Source organism: Macaca mulatta, chromosome 3 (assembly GCF_049350105.2).
Source record: "Macaca mulatta isolate MMU2019108-1 chromosome 3, T2T-MMU8v2.0, whole genome shotgun sequence".
NCBI lineage: Eukaryota > Metazoa > Chordata > Mammalia > Primates > Cercopithecidae > Macaca > Macaca mulatta.
The window spans coordinates 83,424,362-83,443,292 of record NC_133408.1 but is presented as its reverse complement, the minus strand read 5'-3'; the positions used below and the strand labels follow the sequence as shown (position 1 = coordinate 83,443,292).

At 46.7% G+C, this 18,931-nt stretch overlaps 1 protein-coding gene across 8 annotated transcripts in view; it reads left to right on the top strand.

Moving 5' to 3' along the window:
* The first annotated feature begins 3,333 nt into the window (after positions 1–3,333).
* CCM2 (CCM2 scaffold protein) overlaps positions 3,334–18,931 on the top strand; it is a 75,263-nt gene continuing 59,665 nt past the window's right edge. For all 8 annotated transcript variants that reach the window (XM_015133545.3, XM_028844920.2, XM_015133541.3 and 5 more), the window contains exon 1: positions 3,334–3,496. In XM_015133545.3, coding sequence (XP_014989031.1) covers positions 3,467–3,496 — 30 coding nt within the window. In that variant the 5' untranslated portion in view covers positions 3,334–3,466. The remainder of the gene's footprint in view (positions 3,497–18,931) is intronic.

Sequence of the window (18,931 nt, the reverse complement as noted above, 5' to 3'; positions counted from 1 at the left end):
TGTACTTTGTAAGATCCACCCCCTGCCCCCAAAACATTGCTTCTAACTCCACCGCCTATCCCAAAACCTGTAAGAACTCATGGTAATCCCACCACCCTTGCTGACTCTCTTTTCAGACTCAGTCCACCTGCACCGAGGTGAAATAAACAGCCATGTTGCTCACACAAAGCCTGTTTGGTGGTCCCTTCACACGGACACGTGTAACACTTGGATGGCGGAGGTTGCAGTGAGCCAAGATGGCTCTACTGCACTCCAGCCTGAGCGACAGAGGGAGACTCCGTCTCAAAAAAAAAAGAAAAAAAAAAAAAAGGAATTATTAGGTATACAAGCGGATTGGAGTAACAAGGAATTAGAGGAGACAAGAATAGACCAGGCACGGTGGCCTGTAATCTGAGCACTTTGGGAGGCTGAGGTAAGGGGATTGCTTGAGCCTAGGAATTCGAGACCAGCCTTGGCAACATGGCAAGACCCAGTCTCTATCAAAAATACAAAAATTAGTCTCTATCAGAAACACAAAAAATGTGGTGGCACATATCTGTAGTCCTAGTTACTTGGGAGGTTGAGGTGGGAGGATCATCCAAGCCCGTAAGGTTGAGGCTGTAGTAAGCTGAGATCATACCACCACACTCCAGCCTGGGTGACAGAGCGAGACCCTGTCTTAACCCCCCTCAAAAAAAAAAACCCAAGAAGAATAGTAGAGATAAGGAGCAGCTACTATCTTGAGGGCTGAGATAAAGCTGAGATAAATAACACCACTCCCACACCCCCAGGGCTGGGACACAGACCTTAGAGCGCTGAAAATGATTAAGTGATTCTCCAAAATATGGCACTTTGGCATGCTGAATGCCTTAAAAATGGAAGATCTCAGAAATAAGCCTCTCTGGAATTTCCTTATCTGACTAGGAAAGCTTCTTTCCAAAACAAATGCAATTGTCCCCACCCAGGCAACGTGCAACGTGGCAAAACCTTGTCTCTACAAAAAAATGCACTCCACCCAGGGCAACAGAGTGAGACCCTGTCTCAAAAAAAAAAAAAAAAAAAAAAGAAAAAAAAAAAAAGAAAAAAAGAAATGTAATTGTCTTAAAAACCTCTCTCTAGGAATCTCATCGCATAACCAGGAAAGATCAACCAAGAGACTGGGAGTTGTCATTGACTATTGTCTATTCTGAGGACAGCTCCAAGAGATTACCTGACGGGGGACTTATCTGCATAGTAAAGCAATCTTTGTTCTTGTGCAGTTCTGTCCCTCAGCTTCCAGAGATGAGGGGCAGAACTCATCAAGTCCAAAGCTCATACAGTTTGCCACACAACAGCCAAAGACAAGAGAGAAGGAAAGCGATGTTTATTTTGGAGAGCCAGTGAACTGAGAACATGGGGGAGTAATGGCCTAAGACCCATTTTAAGTTAATATGAATTTCAGGCTCCTTTTGTGTTAGGGGGAGGGTGAAGAGGGAGCAGGTTGAAGTCATGAGTTGTCCAATGATTATGGACAACTGGGCAACGGTGAGGGCCCGAGGGGGGTTGTGAAACTTCTTTGTCCTTGATTGGGTCACAATGCTCCTACAAATCTTTCTTTCTTTGTTTTTGAGACAGAATATCACTCTGTTGCCCAGGCTGGAGTGCAGTGGTGAGATCTCAGCTCACCGCAACCTCCGCTTCCTGGGCTCAAGCGATTCTCCTGCCTCAGACTCTGGAGTAGCTGGGATTACAGGCGCGCACGACCACGCCCAGCTAATTTTTGTATTTTTAGTAGAGACGGTGTTTCACCATGTTGGCCAGGCTGGTCTCGAACTCCTCAAGTGATCCGCCTGCTTCAGCTTCCCAAAGTGCTGGAATTATAGGCGTGAGCCATCGCGCCTGGCCTACTGATGATCTTAAGATTTTGTCTTTGGCAAAGGAGGAATGCTTAAAGGGCGCAGCTCCATATTCTCAGAGCTGGATGGGAGAAGTGAATGTGGAGCTACGAGACAATACACTGACAAATGGTACAATATCCAATACTTAAAAAAAAATCAGTTGAGGCCGGGCGCGTGGCTCATGCCTGTAATCCCAGCACTCTGGGAGGCCGAGGTGGGCGGATCACGAGGTCAGGAGTTTGAGACCAGACTGGCCAACACAGAGAAACCCCGTCTGTACTAAAAATACAAAAAAAATTAGCCGGGCATTGTGGCGGGCACCTGTAATCCCAGCTACTCGGGAGGCTGAGGCAGGAGAATCGCTTGAACCCAGGAGGCAGAGGTTGCAGTGAGCCGAGATCTCACCGCTGCACTCCAGCCTGGGCGACAGAGTGAAACTGTCTCAAAAAATTAGAAAAAAAATCAAAAGGAAACGAATCAAACGGAAAAAAAAAAAAATCAAAGGGAACGAATACTGGTTCCTTTTGTTAACAGTTTACATTCTAGCTGTGCTACAAAGTTCTTACTGGCAGATGGGTTTAGTGGCAAAATAGCAGACCTGCTGGTGACTCCAATTTGCAGTGTGCTTTTGGGCGAATCACCTCATTCCCCGGACGTCATCTGGAAAATGTGGAAATTATACCAGATGACTGACAAGGTTCTACGATTTTATTCTGATAGGGTCTGCACATCCTTGTAGTTGCATTTTTATTTTCCAAATGTGTTTGTCTAAGGCAGGCAGACTTTAGAACAGAGAAGTATTAGAAAACGGATTCCCTGTGGCCCAGGGAATAAAGTGGGACACAAGAAAAAGGAAAACCGCACCGCACCCAGACTCTCGGCGGGACGCCCCGCCCCTTAAGAGGGGCCACCTCCTTGCGCCCCTCCTTCGCTATCTGCTGGCCGCGTCCCCTCCCGCCGCCCCCCGTCCCCTTTTCAGAGACCTAAGCTCCGCCTCCCTGGACGCGAGGGAGGTTGGGAAGTCGGCCGCCGTAAAGATGGCGGCAAATTGAAAAAGTTGGAGCTGCTCCCGCGCGCGCTCCCGCGCGCGCTGAGTGGGCGGGGCGAACTGGGGGCTGGACAGGTGCGTTCTCGCGACTGTGCAGAGGCGAGGTTGGGGTAGGAGCGTTTACAGCTGTCCTGAAGGACGCGGGGCAGGCTGGGGGTGGGGCAAGGCAGGCGCGTTCTCGGCCGTCCTGAAGGGGCAGGATCTTCAGCCTGTGGGCGGTGCTCTTGCCGTCAGCTGGGCCAACGGGCCCTGTTCTCCGTGAAGGGGCGGGGTCTGATCGCCGCGGGTCCCATTCCCTTGGGCCTGAAAGTGCCGATGAGCGACAACCGTGGGCGGGGCCTGCGCTGGGGAGGGTGGGGCCTGGGCGGGGCGGGGGAGTGGGCCGGCTCTCTCGGGCCCGGAAGTGCGGGTGCGGGGCGCGGCCGGGGCGGAGACTTCGGGCCCGGCTGGCGGGCGGCGCCGGGAGCGCGGGGGCGGCGGGCCCGGGACGAGCATGTAGCGGCCGCTGGCGTCGGGGCTCCCGGGGCGGGCCGGGCGGGCCGCGGGAGCCGCACGCGGCGATATGGAAGAGGAGGGCAAGAAGGGCAAGAAGGTGAGCGTGCGCGGGGGCGTCCTGCTGCTGTGGTCGGCGGGCGGCTGGGTTGGGGGGCCAGGATGGGGTGGGCGGGTGTTCCTCGGGGCCCGGGCGGGGGTAGTGGGCCCGCTGGCGGGGCGGGGCGGGGCAGGGCGAGACCCCGGACAATGGTCAGGTGGGCTTTCGCGGCCGGGCGGACAGGAAGCGCCGCGCCTTTCCTCCAGCCCGGGCAGCGGCTCGCCCCGACCTCGGCCCCAGACGGCCTTCCCTGCGTGTCGGGACCTGGGGCTGCAGAGGAAGTGGGCCCGGCGAGGGGCCAGAAAGCTGTCCAGGGCTGGAACTGGAGCCAGTGGGCTGTGTGGTTAACGTGGAGACGTTTGCTGCTCACTGGACTTCGTTTTTGGATATCCAGTAAAATCAAGGGTAGCCTTCACTTTATGGCCAGCTCACTTGTTCACTATCAGTCAGATTTAAAACCATTGATTGATTTTAGTGACGCTACGTTTGGCAGTGGGATTTAGGGCATAGTTCAATGTTTAGGACACAGTTTAGGACATAGTTGAGGACGTAGTTCATAGTCAAACCCCAGTTTATGTAGTTTTACAAAATGTGTCTTTAATTACAGTGAAGGGGTATATAGTCGATAAAGAAACATTTTAAGACTGGAAAAACGATGTGGATTGAGCTACCGTTAAAGTGGAAAATTGATTTTAATAAAATGTATCTTTTTCAAATAAATGCTTTATAATCTTCACGTCTTGGCTATCATTTTCTTTTTGATGTGTGTGTGCGCACTTTTATCCACAAGTTTAAAGCAGACCTCTATAAGTCCTGACTATGATTTTACTACCCTGTACTCTGCAGGACAGTGTTCTTTAATTGACAGCTGCTCACCGCCTTGTTTGACAGAGTGCCCCATTTAAAAGTCCTGTATGAAATAGAATGTAGCCAGGTGGCCTTCAGGGAGTCCTGTGGTGCTGGTTCTCTACTTTCTCAACTCATTGTTTCATGTTAGCACCATGCATGTCTAATTTAGGTGCAATATAATTTGCGGTTACCTACAAAGATGTTTTAAGGCTGGAAAATAGCTCAAGATAGTGATTCAGCCAGCGGGGGTTAGACTAGAGATGGGTGCTGCGCACAGAAGAGGGAGGAGCCAAGCAGTGTAAAAGGAGTCAGCTGGAAAGGAGAGGTGTTAACCCGGTGACTGCTTAGCAGGGACCATCATGCCCGAGTGTGGATGATGGTGAGCTTTGTGGAAAGTAAGCCATCTTCTCTGTGGAATGCCGGGATCCAAGAGCGCGCTGAGGACTGATGACCTCATTGTGCAACACTTAAAGGAGTACCTGGCTCATCTACCTGTGTGTGATAGGCACGGATGGAATTGAGTGATTTTTTTTTTCTAGAGCTGCGTATCAGCTTTGGTAGAAACATGAAACATCCAGCAATAGGGAGAAAGAGAGAGAAGCAGTAAGACTGTTGAGTTTTTGGGATATAAGTGAAAAAACAGTAAAATTATTAAGAATTTTCCAGTTGGGTAATGAAAAAATTTAGGCATAAAGAAGGTTAATTTTTAATTTCATTGTCTCACTAGAGGAGATAATCAATTGTTATATAGTTGCTTAAGCCAAGGGTTTTGTGTTTTTTCTGTATTCTACCACTTGTCTTAGCTTGTTTCCTGTAGACAAGCCAGACAAGGAGCTTTGGGGCATGAATTCTTCTCCAGGTCGTGACTTAACACACTTTACCTCGTGTACTCTGCCAGTTGCAAGCTGGCAGAACCTTCCTGCTCAGCTCCCACATTCAATGTGAGATCACCTCCAGTTTAATAACTGGTAGTTAAATCATTCTCGTTAAGGTAAATTGCATTGCTCTAAACTTATACACAAATTCAGGCATAAGTAGCAGAAGTACTGACAATAGTTTTATGAAAGTACAGTTTGGACATTTAAGTTCTTCTAAGTTAGCTCCTTCAAAAAATGTAGAATTAGGCAGGATACAGTGGCTATGCCTGTAATCCAGCACTTTGGGAGGCCGAGGCAGGATCACTTTAGCTCAGGAGTTCGAGACCAGCCTGGGCAACATGGCAAAACCCCATCTATACAAAAAATACAGAAATTAGCCAGGTGCAGCAGTGCTCGCCTATAGTCTCAGCTACTTGGAAGGCTGAGGCAGGAGGATCACCTGAGCCCAGGTGGGCCTTTTTTTTTTTTCTTTTTAGTCTCAGACACTTGTCTTGGTGTCTTGCCAAGCAGTGATTCAGGCTTGTTCTACCTCGGCCCATTTTCCTCAGGACACAGGAATCAGTGAGTTGGCAGAGAACCGATGGACTGAAGTGAGTCTCATGGGAACTTGGCCCCAGTGTGGCACTGCCCTTTCTCAAGCCACCTCAGCACATGTGGTTATGATGACTGTACACCTGGGTTTCCTCAAGTGGGCCATGGTTCATTTAACAAATGTCTGTTGAGCCCCTCTTGTGTCCCATGAAACTCACTGGGTAATGGGGATGCAGGAGGAGCTTGTGGCCCTGAGGAGCTGATGGGGAGATAGATCACTCATGGGTCCATCTGAAGGAATGAGTGCATTGACAGAAAAGTGCTCTGGCCACTAAAGGTGTGGGGCCTGGGGAGTCGAAGTGACGACTTGGGGCTGCTCTTCTGTCTTGATGTCTACAGAGTAGTACTTTTTAGTCTACAAGTTCTGTTTTGGGGTTTGGAGAGTAAGGTTCCTACCTACAGTATGGACTCATGTTCTGTGCATTGTGGCGCTACTCTGTAATTCCTTTATTTTTTTTTTTTTGAGATGGAGTTTTGCCCTTGTCGCCCAGGCTGGAGTGCATTGGTGCCATCTCGGCTCACTGCAACCTCCGCCTCCCAGGTTCAAGTGATTCTCCTGCCTCAGCCTTCCGTGTAGCTGGGATTACAGGCATGTGGCACCATGTCCAGCTAATTTTTGTAATTTTAGTAGAGACGGGGTTTCTCCATGTTGGTCAGGCTGGTCTCAAACTCCCGAACTCAGGTTATCCACCTCGGCCTCCCAAAGTGCTGGGTGGCATGAGCCACCGCACCCCACAGTAATTCCTTTTTATTAGAAACTTGAATACACTTAAGTTGGGTTGTGTGGATTTTTATACTCAGATCACAGCCCAAAAAAGCTGTCTTGTCAGGGCTGGGTGTAGGTAATCCTAACACTTTGGGAGGCCGAGGCAGGCGGATCACTTGACACTAGGAGTATGAGACCAGCCTGGCCAACATGGTGAAACCCTGTCTCTACTAAAAATATGAAAATTAGCTAGGCATGGTGGCATGTGCCTATAATCCCAGCTACTCTGGAGGCTGAGGCAGGAGAGTCGCTTGAACCTGGGAGGTGGAGGTTGCAGTGAGCTGAGATCATGCCACTGCACTCCAGCCTGGGCAACAGAGTGAGACTCCGTCTCCAAAAACAAACAAACAAACAAACAAACAAAAAACCATCTTGTGGCCTTAACCTTGTTGTGAGTCTCAGCTTCTCTGCTGCCTCTGGTCTTTGCTTGCCCCACCAGGAGGTGGCTGTGATTTCAAACTGAACACAGTTAAATATTTTTACATTGATCTAATTTACTTGCATTGTTTAAGGTAGAAAAAGGTTATAGGCTGAGTGCAGTGGCTATGCCTGTAATCTCAGCACTTTGGGAGGCTGAGGTGGGAGGATTGCTTAAGCCCAGGAGTTTGAGATCAGTCTGGACTACTTAGTGAGACCCTATCTCTACAAAAAATAAGAAAACCAGCTGAGCATGGTGTTGCATGCCTGTAGTTCCAGCTACTTGAGATGCTGAGAAGGGAAGATTGCTTGAGCCATGGAGGTCGAGGCTGCAGTGAGCTGTGATTGTGCCACTGCCTGAGTGACAGCAAGACCCTGTCTCAAGGAAAAAAAAAAAGAAAAAATTATAAAGTTCCCTAGAAATGTAGGACTAGATATTAAATAATAAGGAATTATTAATTTTGTTTGGTGTGATAATTATATTAAGTTCTGATCTGATAGGCATGTATACTGAGATATTTGTGGGTGAAATAGTATGATTTCTGGGATTTGCTTCACTCAAAATAGAAGAAACAAAGGGGATAGCTGAATGCTTTGGTAGTGGTTATACATTGTTCTGTCTACTTTTTTTTTTTTTTTTTTTGAGAATTTCCATAATAAAACGTGGAGAGGAAAAGATCCTCTAGGTTACAGGCCCTGAGCTATCAGCTGCTGTAGTCACTGCTGGACCAGTGTCTGTGAGGAACTGAAAGCTTGGATTGGACCAGTACCTTTTAAAATTTGGTCACTGTAGGCACTAGGAAGCCATACCTTCTCCATGCTGACCCGATGCAGACACAAATGTGTGTGTCTGTATAACTGAAGTGAAAGTTTAAAGGAACCACACTTAAATGCTCTGATTTTATAATTCTATTTTTTTTTCTTTCCATTAAAACTGGTGGTTGGCCAGGTGCAGTGGCTCATGCCAGAAATCCCAGCACTTTGGGAGGTTGAGGTGGGTGGATCACCTGAGGTCAGGAGTCTGAGACCAGCCATGGTGAAACCCCATCTCTACTAAAAATACAAAAATTAGCTGAGCATGGTGGCAGGACCTGTAATCCTAGTGAGGCTGAGGCAGGAGAATCGCTTGAACTTGGGAGGTGGAGGTTGCAGTGAGCTGAGATCGCGCCATTGCACTCCAGCCTGGGCTACAAGAGTAAGACTCTGTCTTTAAAAAAAAAAAAAGCTTTTGTGGTTGTGACCCACTAAACCTATTCTATAACTGTCACAAGCCATACTTGGGTTCAGAAGATGAATTGGGGCTGCTATGTTTTGTTTTATCTTTCCTTTTGGGTAGCTATCGCAGTAATTCTTGGATCGCAACTTGGTAGCTCAGGGTCGGGAGGCTGGAGAACCAGGCAGGAGGTGCTCAGCAGAGAACCTAAGGCAGCCAGTAGATGAGGCCACAATGATCGGCAACATGAGGCTGGTTACTCTTCTGTCTTGAAGAGTTACCATTTACATAGTATATATTTATTAATTTTTAACATACAGTCAGATTCTGTCATAGTTTAGATTCAGAAAGCACATCAGAACCTTCCAGGGCTGCTCTGAACATTCTTTCAGAGGAAGATAGTGTAAAGCAAAACATTTCTCTTAGCAATATTATTGCAGTGAAGGGCTTCCCTGCAGATGAGAAGGGCGTCTGCAGTCTGCCCCACTGGGACGCTTAGTCTTGATCTTCCAGTTTCTTCATTTGCGTCAGCAATGCCCACTCCTTGTTGTCAATTTGCAGTGTAAGTAAATGGTCATGATTAAGTCCTATAAATCTAACTATTGAACATTTATATCATCCTCTATTTACTTGTTGGTTTAAGTGGTGGCAATACAAGTTTTTAATGAGATAACTTGATCCTGCCTTGCCTATTATGTGCTTAATGCACTGAGAAGAGGTTAGGGACATTGCACTTTGGAAAGTAGGTCTCTTACACCTAAAATTAGAGTAAGGGCAGACCTAGGATGTCAGAAGAGACATGGGACAGGCAGCAGCCACTTCCAGACAGATTGGGACTGGCTCTGTGTCCTGCAGTTCAGAAGCAGAGATGAGGTGGAGAGGGTCCCCCAGTCCTGGGAGGTCCTTGGGCTGGGGAGTTGGGTGTTGGTTCTGTATGCACTTGAAGCCACTGGAGGTGTTCCACATCATGCATTCACTTGTCCATTAAACTACTGTTTATTAGCACCAACGGTGTCAGGCATAGATGCTCGAGACTGAACTGTGTACGGTGAGCCTGTGGCCGCAGAGCGGGAAGTGGAGCCTGGGGATAGATGGTGGAAGCAGGCTTTGGTAAGAGTGATCAGGAAAACCTTTATGGAAACTTCAAAAGCAAATGTAAAGAAAAAAATCATGTAATAAAGTGCCCTGGGCCTATGTGTGGGCAGTCAGTTTCATGTGCACCTTCTCCTCATCCCTGCCTCCTTCCCGTGTGGGCTGAATAGTGTCCCCTCAGAGTCATGTGCTGAAGCCCCTACCTCCAGGACCTCAGGATGTGACTGTATTTGAAGATGGAGTCTACTTTTTTGAGACGGAGTCTTGCTCTGTCGCCCAGGCTGGAGTGCAGTGTCGTGATCTCGGCTCACTGCAAGCTCCGCCTCCCAGGTTCACGCCATTCTCCTGCTTCAGCCTCCCAAGTAGCTGGGACTACAGGCTCCCGCCACCACACCCGGCTAATTTTTTTGTATTTTTAGTAGAGATGGGGTTTCACTGTATTAGCCAGGATGGTCTTGATCTCCTGACCTCTTGATCAGCCTGCCTTGGCCTCCCAAAGTGCTGGGATTACAGGCTTAAGCCACCATGCCCAGCCTGAAGATGGAGTCTTTAAGGAGGTGATTGAGATAAAATGAGGTAATTGGGCCCTAATCCAATCTGATGGATGTCCTTATAAGAAGATGTTAGGACACAGAGATAGAGGAATGGTCATTTGAGGACTCATGGAGAAGGCAGCCATCTGCAAGCCAAGGAGAGACCTCAGGAGAAACCACGCTGCATTTACCTTGATCTTGGACTTTCAGCATCTAGACTCTAAGAGAGTAAGTTTCTATTATTGAAGCCACTCAAGTCTGTAATACTTAGTCCTGGCAGCCCAAGAAGGCTAATGCATCAGGTGATTTTGAAGCAAACCCTAGAGTTCAGTTTGTAGATAGAAGTGCAGTAGTAACTCATCAAGACAAAAGAGTAACAAGCCTTATGTTGCTGGTCATTCTGGCCTCACCTGCTGGCTGCCTTACGGTCTCGGGTGAGTTCTGAGGACCAAGTCTACGCTGTCAACATGGCCACAGAAGAGCTGCTCAGAGTGACAGGACAACCCTTACCGTGCTGTATGTAAACCATAAATCACAGCACACTCTTTGTGGTTGGGAGAACATGTATGGTATTTTGGGAGCTGGCACAGTCAGGGATGTCATTCATTTCACCTGGGACAGGCTTTGTGCTCTGGGATCTGTGGCGGGAGCAGTGAGCCCAGCCATGTCCTCTGCATGCATCGCTGTGTCCTTGTGAACAGTGGATCTTTGTTAGCGCACTCTGCACTCCTTGGCTTTCTTATCTCTCAATCAAGAACAGCAACTGCTCTTCAAGTGATTCTACAGGTATGAGGGAGTTTACATTTGGATTTGTCAATGGAACCACTAGGGTTTTTTGTTTGTAGAAATAGGAAATTTTTTCCTTAGCCTTGTTTCGTGCCAAAAATGTGACTTTTTTTTCTCCCAAGTGTGCCCAAACAGTAACAATTTTTTGATTGGACTATGTTAAGAATTAGGGCATTTGATTATAGGCATTAGATGTATGTATAATGAAAGTGATCCCCTTTAATAAGCATAATAGGAACATGGAATTTAGACTTTTGTTTGTAGCTTAGCGTGGTGTGTCTTGTAACCCAAGGAAGTTTTTCACTTTTCTGAAAGTGAGAAGACTAGTCAGCCTAAACCCATGGTGTTACCGTTACTCTTTTTTTTTTTGAGATGGAGTCTCACTCTGTCGCCCAGGCTGGAGTGCAGTGGTGTGATCTCAGCTCACTGCAAGCTCCGCCTCCCGGGTCCATGCCATTCTCCCGCCTCAGCCTCCTGAGTAGCCGGGACTACAGGTGCCTGCCACCAGGCCCGGCTAATGTTTTGTATTTTTAGTAGAGACAGGGTTTCCCCGTGTCAGCCAGGATGGTCTCGATCTCCTGACCTTGTGATCTGCCCGCCTTGGCCTCCGAAATTGTTGGGATTACAGGTGTGAGCCACCGCGTCCAGCCCGTTGTGTTCCTGTTCTTAGTGAGGAGTGGGAGATACCATTTCACACATTGTTTTTGTACCTTGGAGAAAAAAAAGAGAGAAGACTTTATTTAAATCTTTATGTCCATTCTGTAGGTTAAAATTCCATGCAGTTTTTTTTCAGAAAATCAAATTTGCTTCCTGTGTGTTGTCACCATGAGCTCTCTGGTCAGGTGTGGAAACTGAATGTTTCCCTTGTTGGTTTATGTGATGGGGTACATGTTTTTTTTTTTTTTTTTTTTTTTTTTTTTCGAGACAGAGTCTTGCTCTGCTGCCCAGGCTGGAGTGCAGTGGCGCAATCTCGGCTCACTGCAGCCTCTGTCTCCCGGGTTCAAGCAATTCTCCTGCCTCAGCCTCCCGAGTAGCTGGGACTACAGGTGTGTGCTGTCACTCCCAGCTAATTTTTTTATTTTTGGTAGAGATGGAGTTTCACCATGTTATCAAGGATGGTCTTGATCTCTTGACCTCATGATCCACCCGCCTCACCCTCCCAAAGTCCTAGCCACTGTGTGCCACCGTGTGCCACTGTGCCTGGCCAAGGGTACATGTTCTTAATGAGATGCCTTGGTCAGGTCTAAGTGTCAGTTATGGTGCATGTTGATTTTCTGTCGGATGTCTGAAGATGCCCTAGGTGTGATTATGTCTAACCGATTTATTGCTGCCATTAGGTACATCACCTTCACATAGCTTTTACTTTTCATGTTCTTGGGTATAGACAATAACCATAGCCCACCTGCTTGTGCACTTCTAATGTCAGGTTGAGTTCAGGTTCTTTTTTTTTTTTTTTTTTTTTTTGAGACGGAGTCTCACGCTGTTGCCCAGGCTGGAGTGCAGTGGCGCGATCTCGGCTCACTGCAAGCTCCGCCTCCCGGGTTCCCGCCATTCTCCCGCCATTCTCCTGCCTCAGCCTCCTGAGTAGCTGGGACTACAGGCGCCCGCCACCGCGCCCGGCTAATTTTTTGTATTTTTAGTAGAGACGGGGTTTCACTGTGGTCTCGATCTCCGGACCTTGTGATCCGCCCGCCTCGGCCTCCCAAAGTGCTGGGATTACAGGCTTGAGCCACCGCGCCCGGCCAGAGTTCAGGTTCTTTTCTAAGGCCCCTTCTCTCACCTAGTATTGTCCGTCTTCCTTGAAAGAGGAATGTGCAGCCTCCGTGTCTGCTTTTTCCAGCCCATTCTTCCACCCTCAGCATTTTATTATGAAAAGTTTTGGGCCGGGCGTGGTACTCATGCTTCTGATCCCAGCACTTTAGGAGGCCAAGGCGGGCGGATCACCTGAGGTCAGAAGTTTAAGACCAACTTGGCCAACATGGCGAAACCCCATTGCTACAAAAATACAAAACTTAGCAGAGCATGGTGGTGTGTGCCTGTAGTCCCGGCTACTCCAGAGGCTGAGGCGGGAGAATTGCTTGAACCTGGGAGGCGGAGGTTGCTGTGAGCTGAGATTGAGCCATTGCACTCCAGCCTGGGCGACAGAGGGAGCCTCTGTCTCAAAAAAAAAATAATTTTTTTTTGAGTACACCAAAGTTGAAAGAATTTTGCAGTGAATACTTTCACACCTGCCACCTAGATTCTGCCACTAATGTTGGCGATTCTTGTTTTTTGTTTTTTTTTTTTGAGACGGAGTCTCGCTCTTTCGCCTAGGCTGGAGTGCGATGGTGTGATCTTGGCTCACTGCAACCTCCGCCTCCTTTGTTCAAGCAATTCTCCTGCCTCAGCCTCCCCAGCGGCTGGGATTACAGGCATGTGCCACCACGCCTGGCTAATTTTTTGTATTTAGTAGAGACAGGGTTTCACCATGTTGGTGGAGCTGGTCTGGAACTCCTGACCTCAGATGATCCGCCCACCTCATCCTCCCAAAGTGCTGGGATTACACGCATGAGCCACCCCGCCCGGCCTGGCTATATTGCTTTATCCCATATCTAGCATCTGTTTATCACTGTACCTACCCATCAACTCATTTTATTTTTCTGATGCATTCCTCAATAAATTGCAGACATTGTTTCACTTTGATCTAAATACGTTAGCATGCATGTCATTAACTAGCGTTCAAGATTTGCTTACAGTTTTCTTTTGATGTAAAATTATGTAACAATGAAATACACAATTTTTTTTTTTTTTTTTTTTAAACGGCCTGACAGGCTGGAGTGTGGTGGTGCAGTCACGGCACACTGCAGCCTTGACTTCCCAGACTCAAGTGATCCTCCCGCCCCAGCCTCCTGTGTAGCTAGGACTAAATGGGTTTGTCACCATGCCCAGCTAATTTTTCTATTTTTTGTAGAGACGAGGTCTCACTGTGTTGCCCCGGCTGGTCTTGAATTCCTGGGCTTAAGCAATCCTTCTGTCTTGACCTGCTAAAGTGTTGGTATTACAGGCATGAGCCACCGCACCTGGCCAAATATATGCATCTCCAGTGAATATTAGCTAAATTTTGACAAATGCATACTCCTACATAACTGAAACCCCTACTAGGAAATAAAACATTACCTACCATCACTGAGAAAATTCCTTTATGCTCCTTAGAAAATCCTTACCACAAGGTACTACTGTTCTGATTTTTTTCCCACCATACGTTAGTTTCGTTCATTCTAAAACTTCATACAGATGGTTTCATACAGTATACATTCTGTTGTGCAAGGATCACTGTACTCAGCATAATGTTTTTGAGATTTATCCATATATTGATGCATGTTTCAGTTGCTGAGTAATATTTTGTTGTATGTTTATGCTGTGATTTGTTTATTCATTTGTTGGAGATTTAGTTTCTTTCTAGTTTGTGTTTGTGTGTGTGTGTATATATATATATAAAATTTTTTTTTTTTTTTTGAGACGGAGTTTTGCTCTTGTCGCCCAGACTGGAATGCAATGGTGTGATCTCGGCTCACTGCAACCTCTGCTTCCTGGGTTCAAGCGATTCTTCTGCCTCAGCCTCCTGAGTAGGTGGGATTATAGGCACTCGCCATCATGCTTGGCTAATTTTTGTATTTTTAGTAGAGATGGGGTTTCACCATGTTGGCCAGGCTGGTCTCGAATCCCTGACCTCAGGTGATACACCTGCTGCGGCCTCCCAGTCTACTTTGTATTTTGAAAAAGCTGCTGTGAACATTTGTGAATGAGTCATTATGTGAACATGTTTTCATTTTTTTGGGGTAAATACCTAATAATGGAATTGCTGAATTTTATGGGAACTACATGTTTAACTTTATAAGACACTACCAAACTTTCTGCTAAATTTTTGTCTACTAATTCTTTGTTTTTTTGTCTTTCCAGAGACAGGGTCTCATTCTGTAACCCAGGCTGGAGTGTAGTGGTGCAATCAGAGCTCAGTATAACCTCAAACTCCTGGTTCAAGCAGTTCTCATGCCTCAGCCTCCCAAGTAGTTAGGACTGTAGGTGTGTGCCACTATGCCCAGCTAAATTTTTTCTTTTTTTTGAGACGGAGTCTCACTCTTACTGCCCAGGTTGGAGTGCAATGGTGCAATCTCAGCTCACTACAACCTCTGCCTCCCAAGTTCTAGTGATTCTCATGCCTCAGCCTCCCCGATAGCTGGGATTACAGGCGCCCACCACCACACCTGGCTAATTTTTGTATTTTTAATAGAGACGGAGTTTCACCATGTTGGCCGGGCTGCTCTCGAACTCCTGACCTCAGGTGATCCAGCCGCCTTGGCCTCCCAAAGTGCTGGGATTATAAGTGTGATCTACTGCACCCAGCCCAGCTAATTTTAAAAAATTTTTATATTTTTTTAAATTTTATAATGGTTTATTTATTTACTGAGATGGAATCTCACTCTGTTGCCCAGGCTGGGGTGCAGTGGCGTGATTTGGCTCACTGCAACCTCTGCCTCCTGGTTTCAATCAGTTCTCCTACCTCAGCCTCCCAAGTAGCTGAGATTACTGGTGCCCACCACTATGCCCGGCTAATTTTTGTGTTTTTAGTAGAGATGAGGTTTCAACGTGTTGGCCAGGCTGATCTCTAAATTCTTGATCTCAAGTGATCTGCCTGCCTCGGCCTCTCAAAGTGCTGGGATTATAGGTGTGAGGCATCGCGCCCTGCCCTGGCTAACTTTTAAAAAAGTTTTTATAGAGTATCAGTATTTTAGTATGTTGTCCAGGGTGGTCTTGAACACCTGGCCTAAAGCCACCTTGGCCTCCCAAAGTGCTGGGATTACAGGCATGATCCATTGCATCCAGCTAATTCTGTCAGTTATTGAGAGAGAGGGTGTTAAGTTCTCTAGTTATTATTTTGGATTTGTTTTTCCCTTTAGTTAGTTTTGGCTTCATGTATTTTGAAGCTCTGTTGTTAAATACCTACACAGTTAGGATCATAATGTGTTGTTTTTTTTTTTGAGACGAGGTCTCTGTCTTGCCCAGGCTGCAGTGTAGTGGTGTAATCTTGGCTCACTTTTACCTCCACCTCCTGGGTTCAAGCGATTTTCCTGTCTCAGCCTTCTGAGTACCTGGAATTACAGGCATGCGCCACCATACCCGGCTAATTTTTGTATTTTTAGTAGAGATGGGGTTTTGCCATGTTAGCCAAGGTTGAACTTCTGACCTCAGGTGATCCACCGCCTCGGCCTCCCAAAGTTCTGGGATTACAGGAGTGAGCCATCACTCCCAGCCCATAATGTCTTGTTGAAATAAATCTTTTTCATTATGAAATGACCATCTTTATTTCTAGTAAGACTTCTTGTCCCAATCTCTTGTCTGATGTTAATATAGCCACACTGTGTTCTTTTTTTGCTTTAGGGACTTTAGCAACTGCCAAAGAGTCTCGCTGTGTCACTGAGGCTGGAGAGCAGTAGTATGATCATAACTCACTGCAGCCTTGAACTCCTGGGCTCAAGTGATCTTCCGCCTCAGCCTCCCAGGTAGCTGGGAGTACAGGTGCGCGCCACCATGCCTGGCTAATTTTTTTTTTTTTTTCAGAGATAGTGTCTCACTATGTTGCCCAGGTGATCTCAAACTCCTGGCCTCAGTGATCCTCCTCAGCCTCCGGAGAAGCTGGGGTTACAGGCTTGAACCAGCCACGCCTGGCTACCCCACTTTCTTATGCCGCATGTTTGCATGGTGTGTCTTTCAACATGTCTGGAGTTTTAAACTGCATGCTTTATAAAGAGCATTTTGTTATAGCTTGCTTTTTTATCTAGTCTGATAGTTTCTGCCTTTTAATTTTGAAGTTTACATAATTGATGTCATTGTGTTTAAGTCTATCATTTTGCTATTGGTTTTCTCTTTCCCTTTGTGCTTGCTTCCTTTGTTTCTCCATTTTGATTATTTTTAACTCTGCTCTATTGCTACTGGCTTTTTTGCTGTAACTCCTCTAGATATTGCTATATGTATCCATGTCTTGTCACAGATTACCATCCATTAATGTTATGTCATTTCTTTCTTGTACAGTGTAAGAACCTATCAGCAGTATCGTTCCATTTGTACTCCCTCCTGTTATTTGCACCCTTTTTGGCATATATATTCCTTCTATCCATGTTATAAATCTTACATTAGATTGTTTTTTGCTTTAAACTATTGACTTTTCACCTTTTTATATTGAAATGATTTAAATATATATGTAGTAGATATAAAGCACACAGAGTGTATACAGAGTACACAGAGCATTCATACACTTTCCACCCAGATCCTTCAAGTGTTAACATTTCTGAACCATTAAGAATAAACTGTAGACATAATGCCCCATGACCCTTTAACACTTCAACTGTACCTTCCTTGGTGCAAGGACACTGTAACCACACTATTCTGACGTCATTAAAATCAGGAAATTGACATTCATTTGATTTTGCTAGGTAATTCATGACCCCATCCAGACTTGCTGATTGTTACGATACTTTCTTTTTTTTCTTTTTTTTTTTTGAGACGGAGTCTCGCTCTGTCGCCCGGGCTGGAGTGCAGTGGCCGGATCTCAGCTCACTGCAAGCTCCGCCTCCTGGATTTACACCATTCTCCTGCCTCAGCCTCCCGAGTAGCTGGGACTACAGGCGCTCGCCACCTCGCCCGGCTAGTTTTTTGTATTTTTTAGTAGAGACGGGGTTTCACCGGGTTAGCCAGGATGGTCTTGATGTCCTGACCTCGTGATCTGCCCGTCTCGGCCTCCCAAAGTGCTGGGATTACAGGCTTGAGCCACCACGCCCGGCTGATACTTTCTTTATATAGCTCTAGGATCCATAGATTTTATAGATTCAGAATCATGTGTTGCACTTGGCTTGCATGTCTCTTTAGGCTCTTTGAACTGAAATGGTTCCTAGTCTTTTCTTGTCTTTGATGATTGATATTTTTTTTTTTTTTTTTTTTGAGGCGGAGTCTTCACTCTGTCGCCCAGGCTGGAGTGCAGTGGCACCATCTCGGCTCACTGCAAGCTCCGCCTCCCGGGTTCGCGCCATTCTCCTGCCTCAGCCTCCGGAGTAGCTGGGACTACAGGCGCCCGCCACCGCGCCTGGCTAATTTTTTGTATTTTAGTAGAGACGGGGTTTCACTGTGTTAGCCAGGATGGTCTCGATCTACTGACCTCGTGATCCGCCCGCCTCGGCCTCCCAAAGTGCAGGGATTACAGGCGTGAGCCACCGCGCCCGGCCGATGATTGATATTTTTGAAGATCACAGATCAGTTACTTTGTAGGATGTCTCTCAGTTGGGTCTGTTTTTTTCTCATGACGTTATGTGTTTTTGGTAGGACTACCACAGAGATGATGTATTCTTCTCGTTGCATTATAGCAGGGAAAATAATGTCAATTTGTCCCATGTTGGTGATGTTAACTGTGGTTACTTGGTTAAGATAGCGTTGCCAAGTTTCTTCATTTTAAAGTTCTTATTTATTCTTATTTTACTTACAAGACTATAGTCCTCTAATATCCTTATTTATTTTGAAGCTCAAATTGTCCCAAACTCAGCCAGTGGGAAGCACTTTAAGCTGGCTCTGGTGTCTTTTATTTGTATTTTTATTATTGTTATTTTTCTTGAGATGGTGTCTTGCTCTGTTGCCCAGGCTGGAGTGCAGTGGTGCAATCTTGGCTCACTGCAACCTCTGCCTCCCAGGTTCAAGCGATTCTTCTGCCTCAGCCTCCCAAGCAGCTGGGATTACAGGCACCCACCACCATACACAGCTAATTTTTGTACTTTTAGTAGAGACGGGGTTTCACCATGTTGGCCAGGCTGGTCTCGAACTCCTGACCTTGTGATCTGCCCTCAGCCTCCCAAAGTGCTGGGATTACAGGCATGAGCCTCCGCGCCCTGCCTATTTTAATTTTTAATTACAGTAAAAAAGCAAACACGTAATAAAATTTACTGTCTTAACCTTTTTATTTTGGCCATGTTACCCACACTAGTCTTGAACTCCTGGGCTCAAGCTGTCCTTTCACCTTGGCCTCCCAGAGTGCTGTAATTACAGGGCTGAGCTACAACTCCTGGCCAGTCTTAACCATTTTTTATTTTTTGAGATGGAGTCTTGCTCTGTCACCCAGGCTGGAGTACAATGGCGCCATCTTGGCTCACTGCAGCCTCCGCCTCCTGGGTTTAAGCCATTCTCCTGCCTCAGCCCCCCCAGTAGCTGGAATTACAGGCATGCGCCATCATGCCTGGCTAATTCTGAATTTTTGGTAGAGATGGGGTTTCGCCATGTTGACCAGGCTAG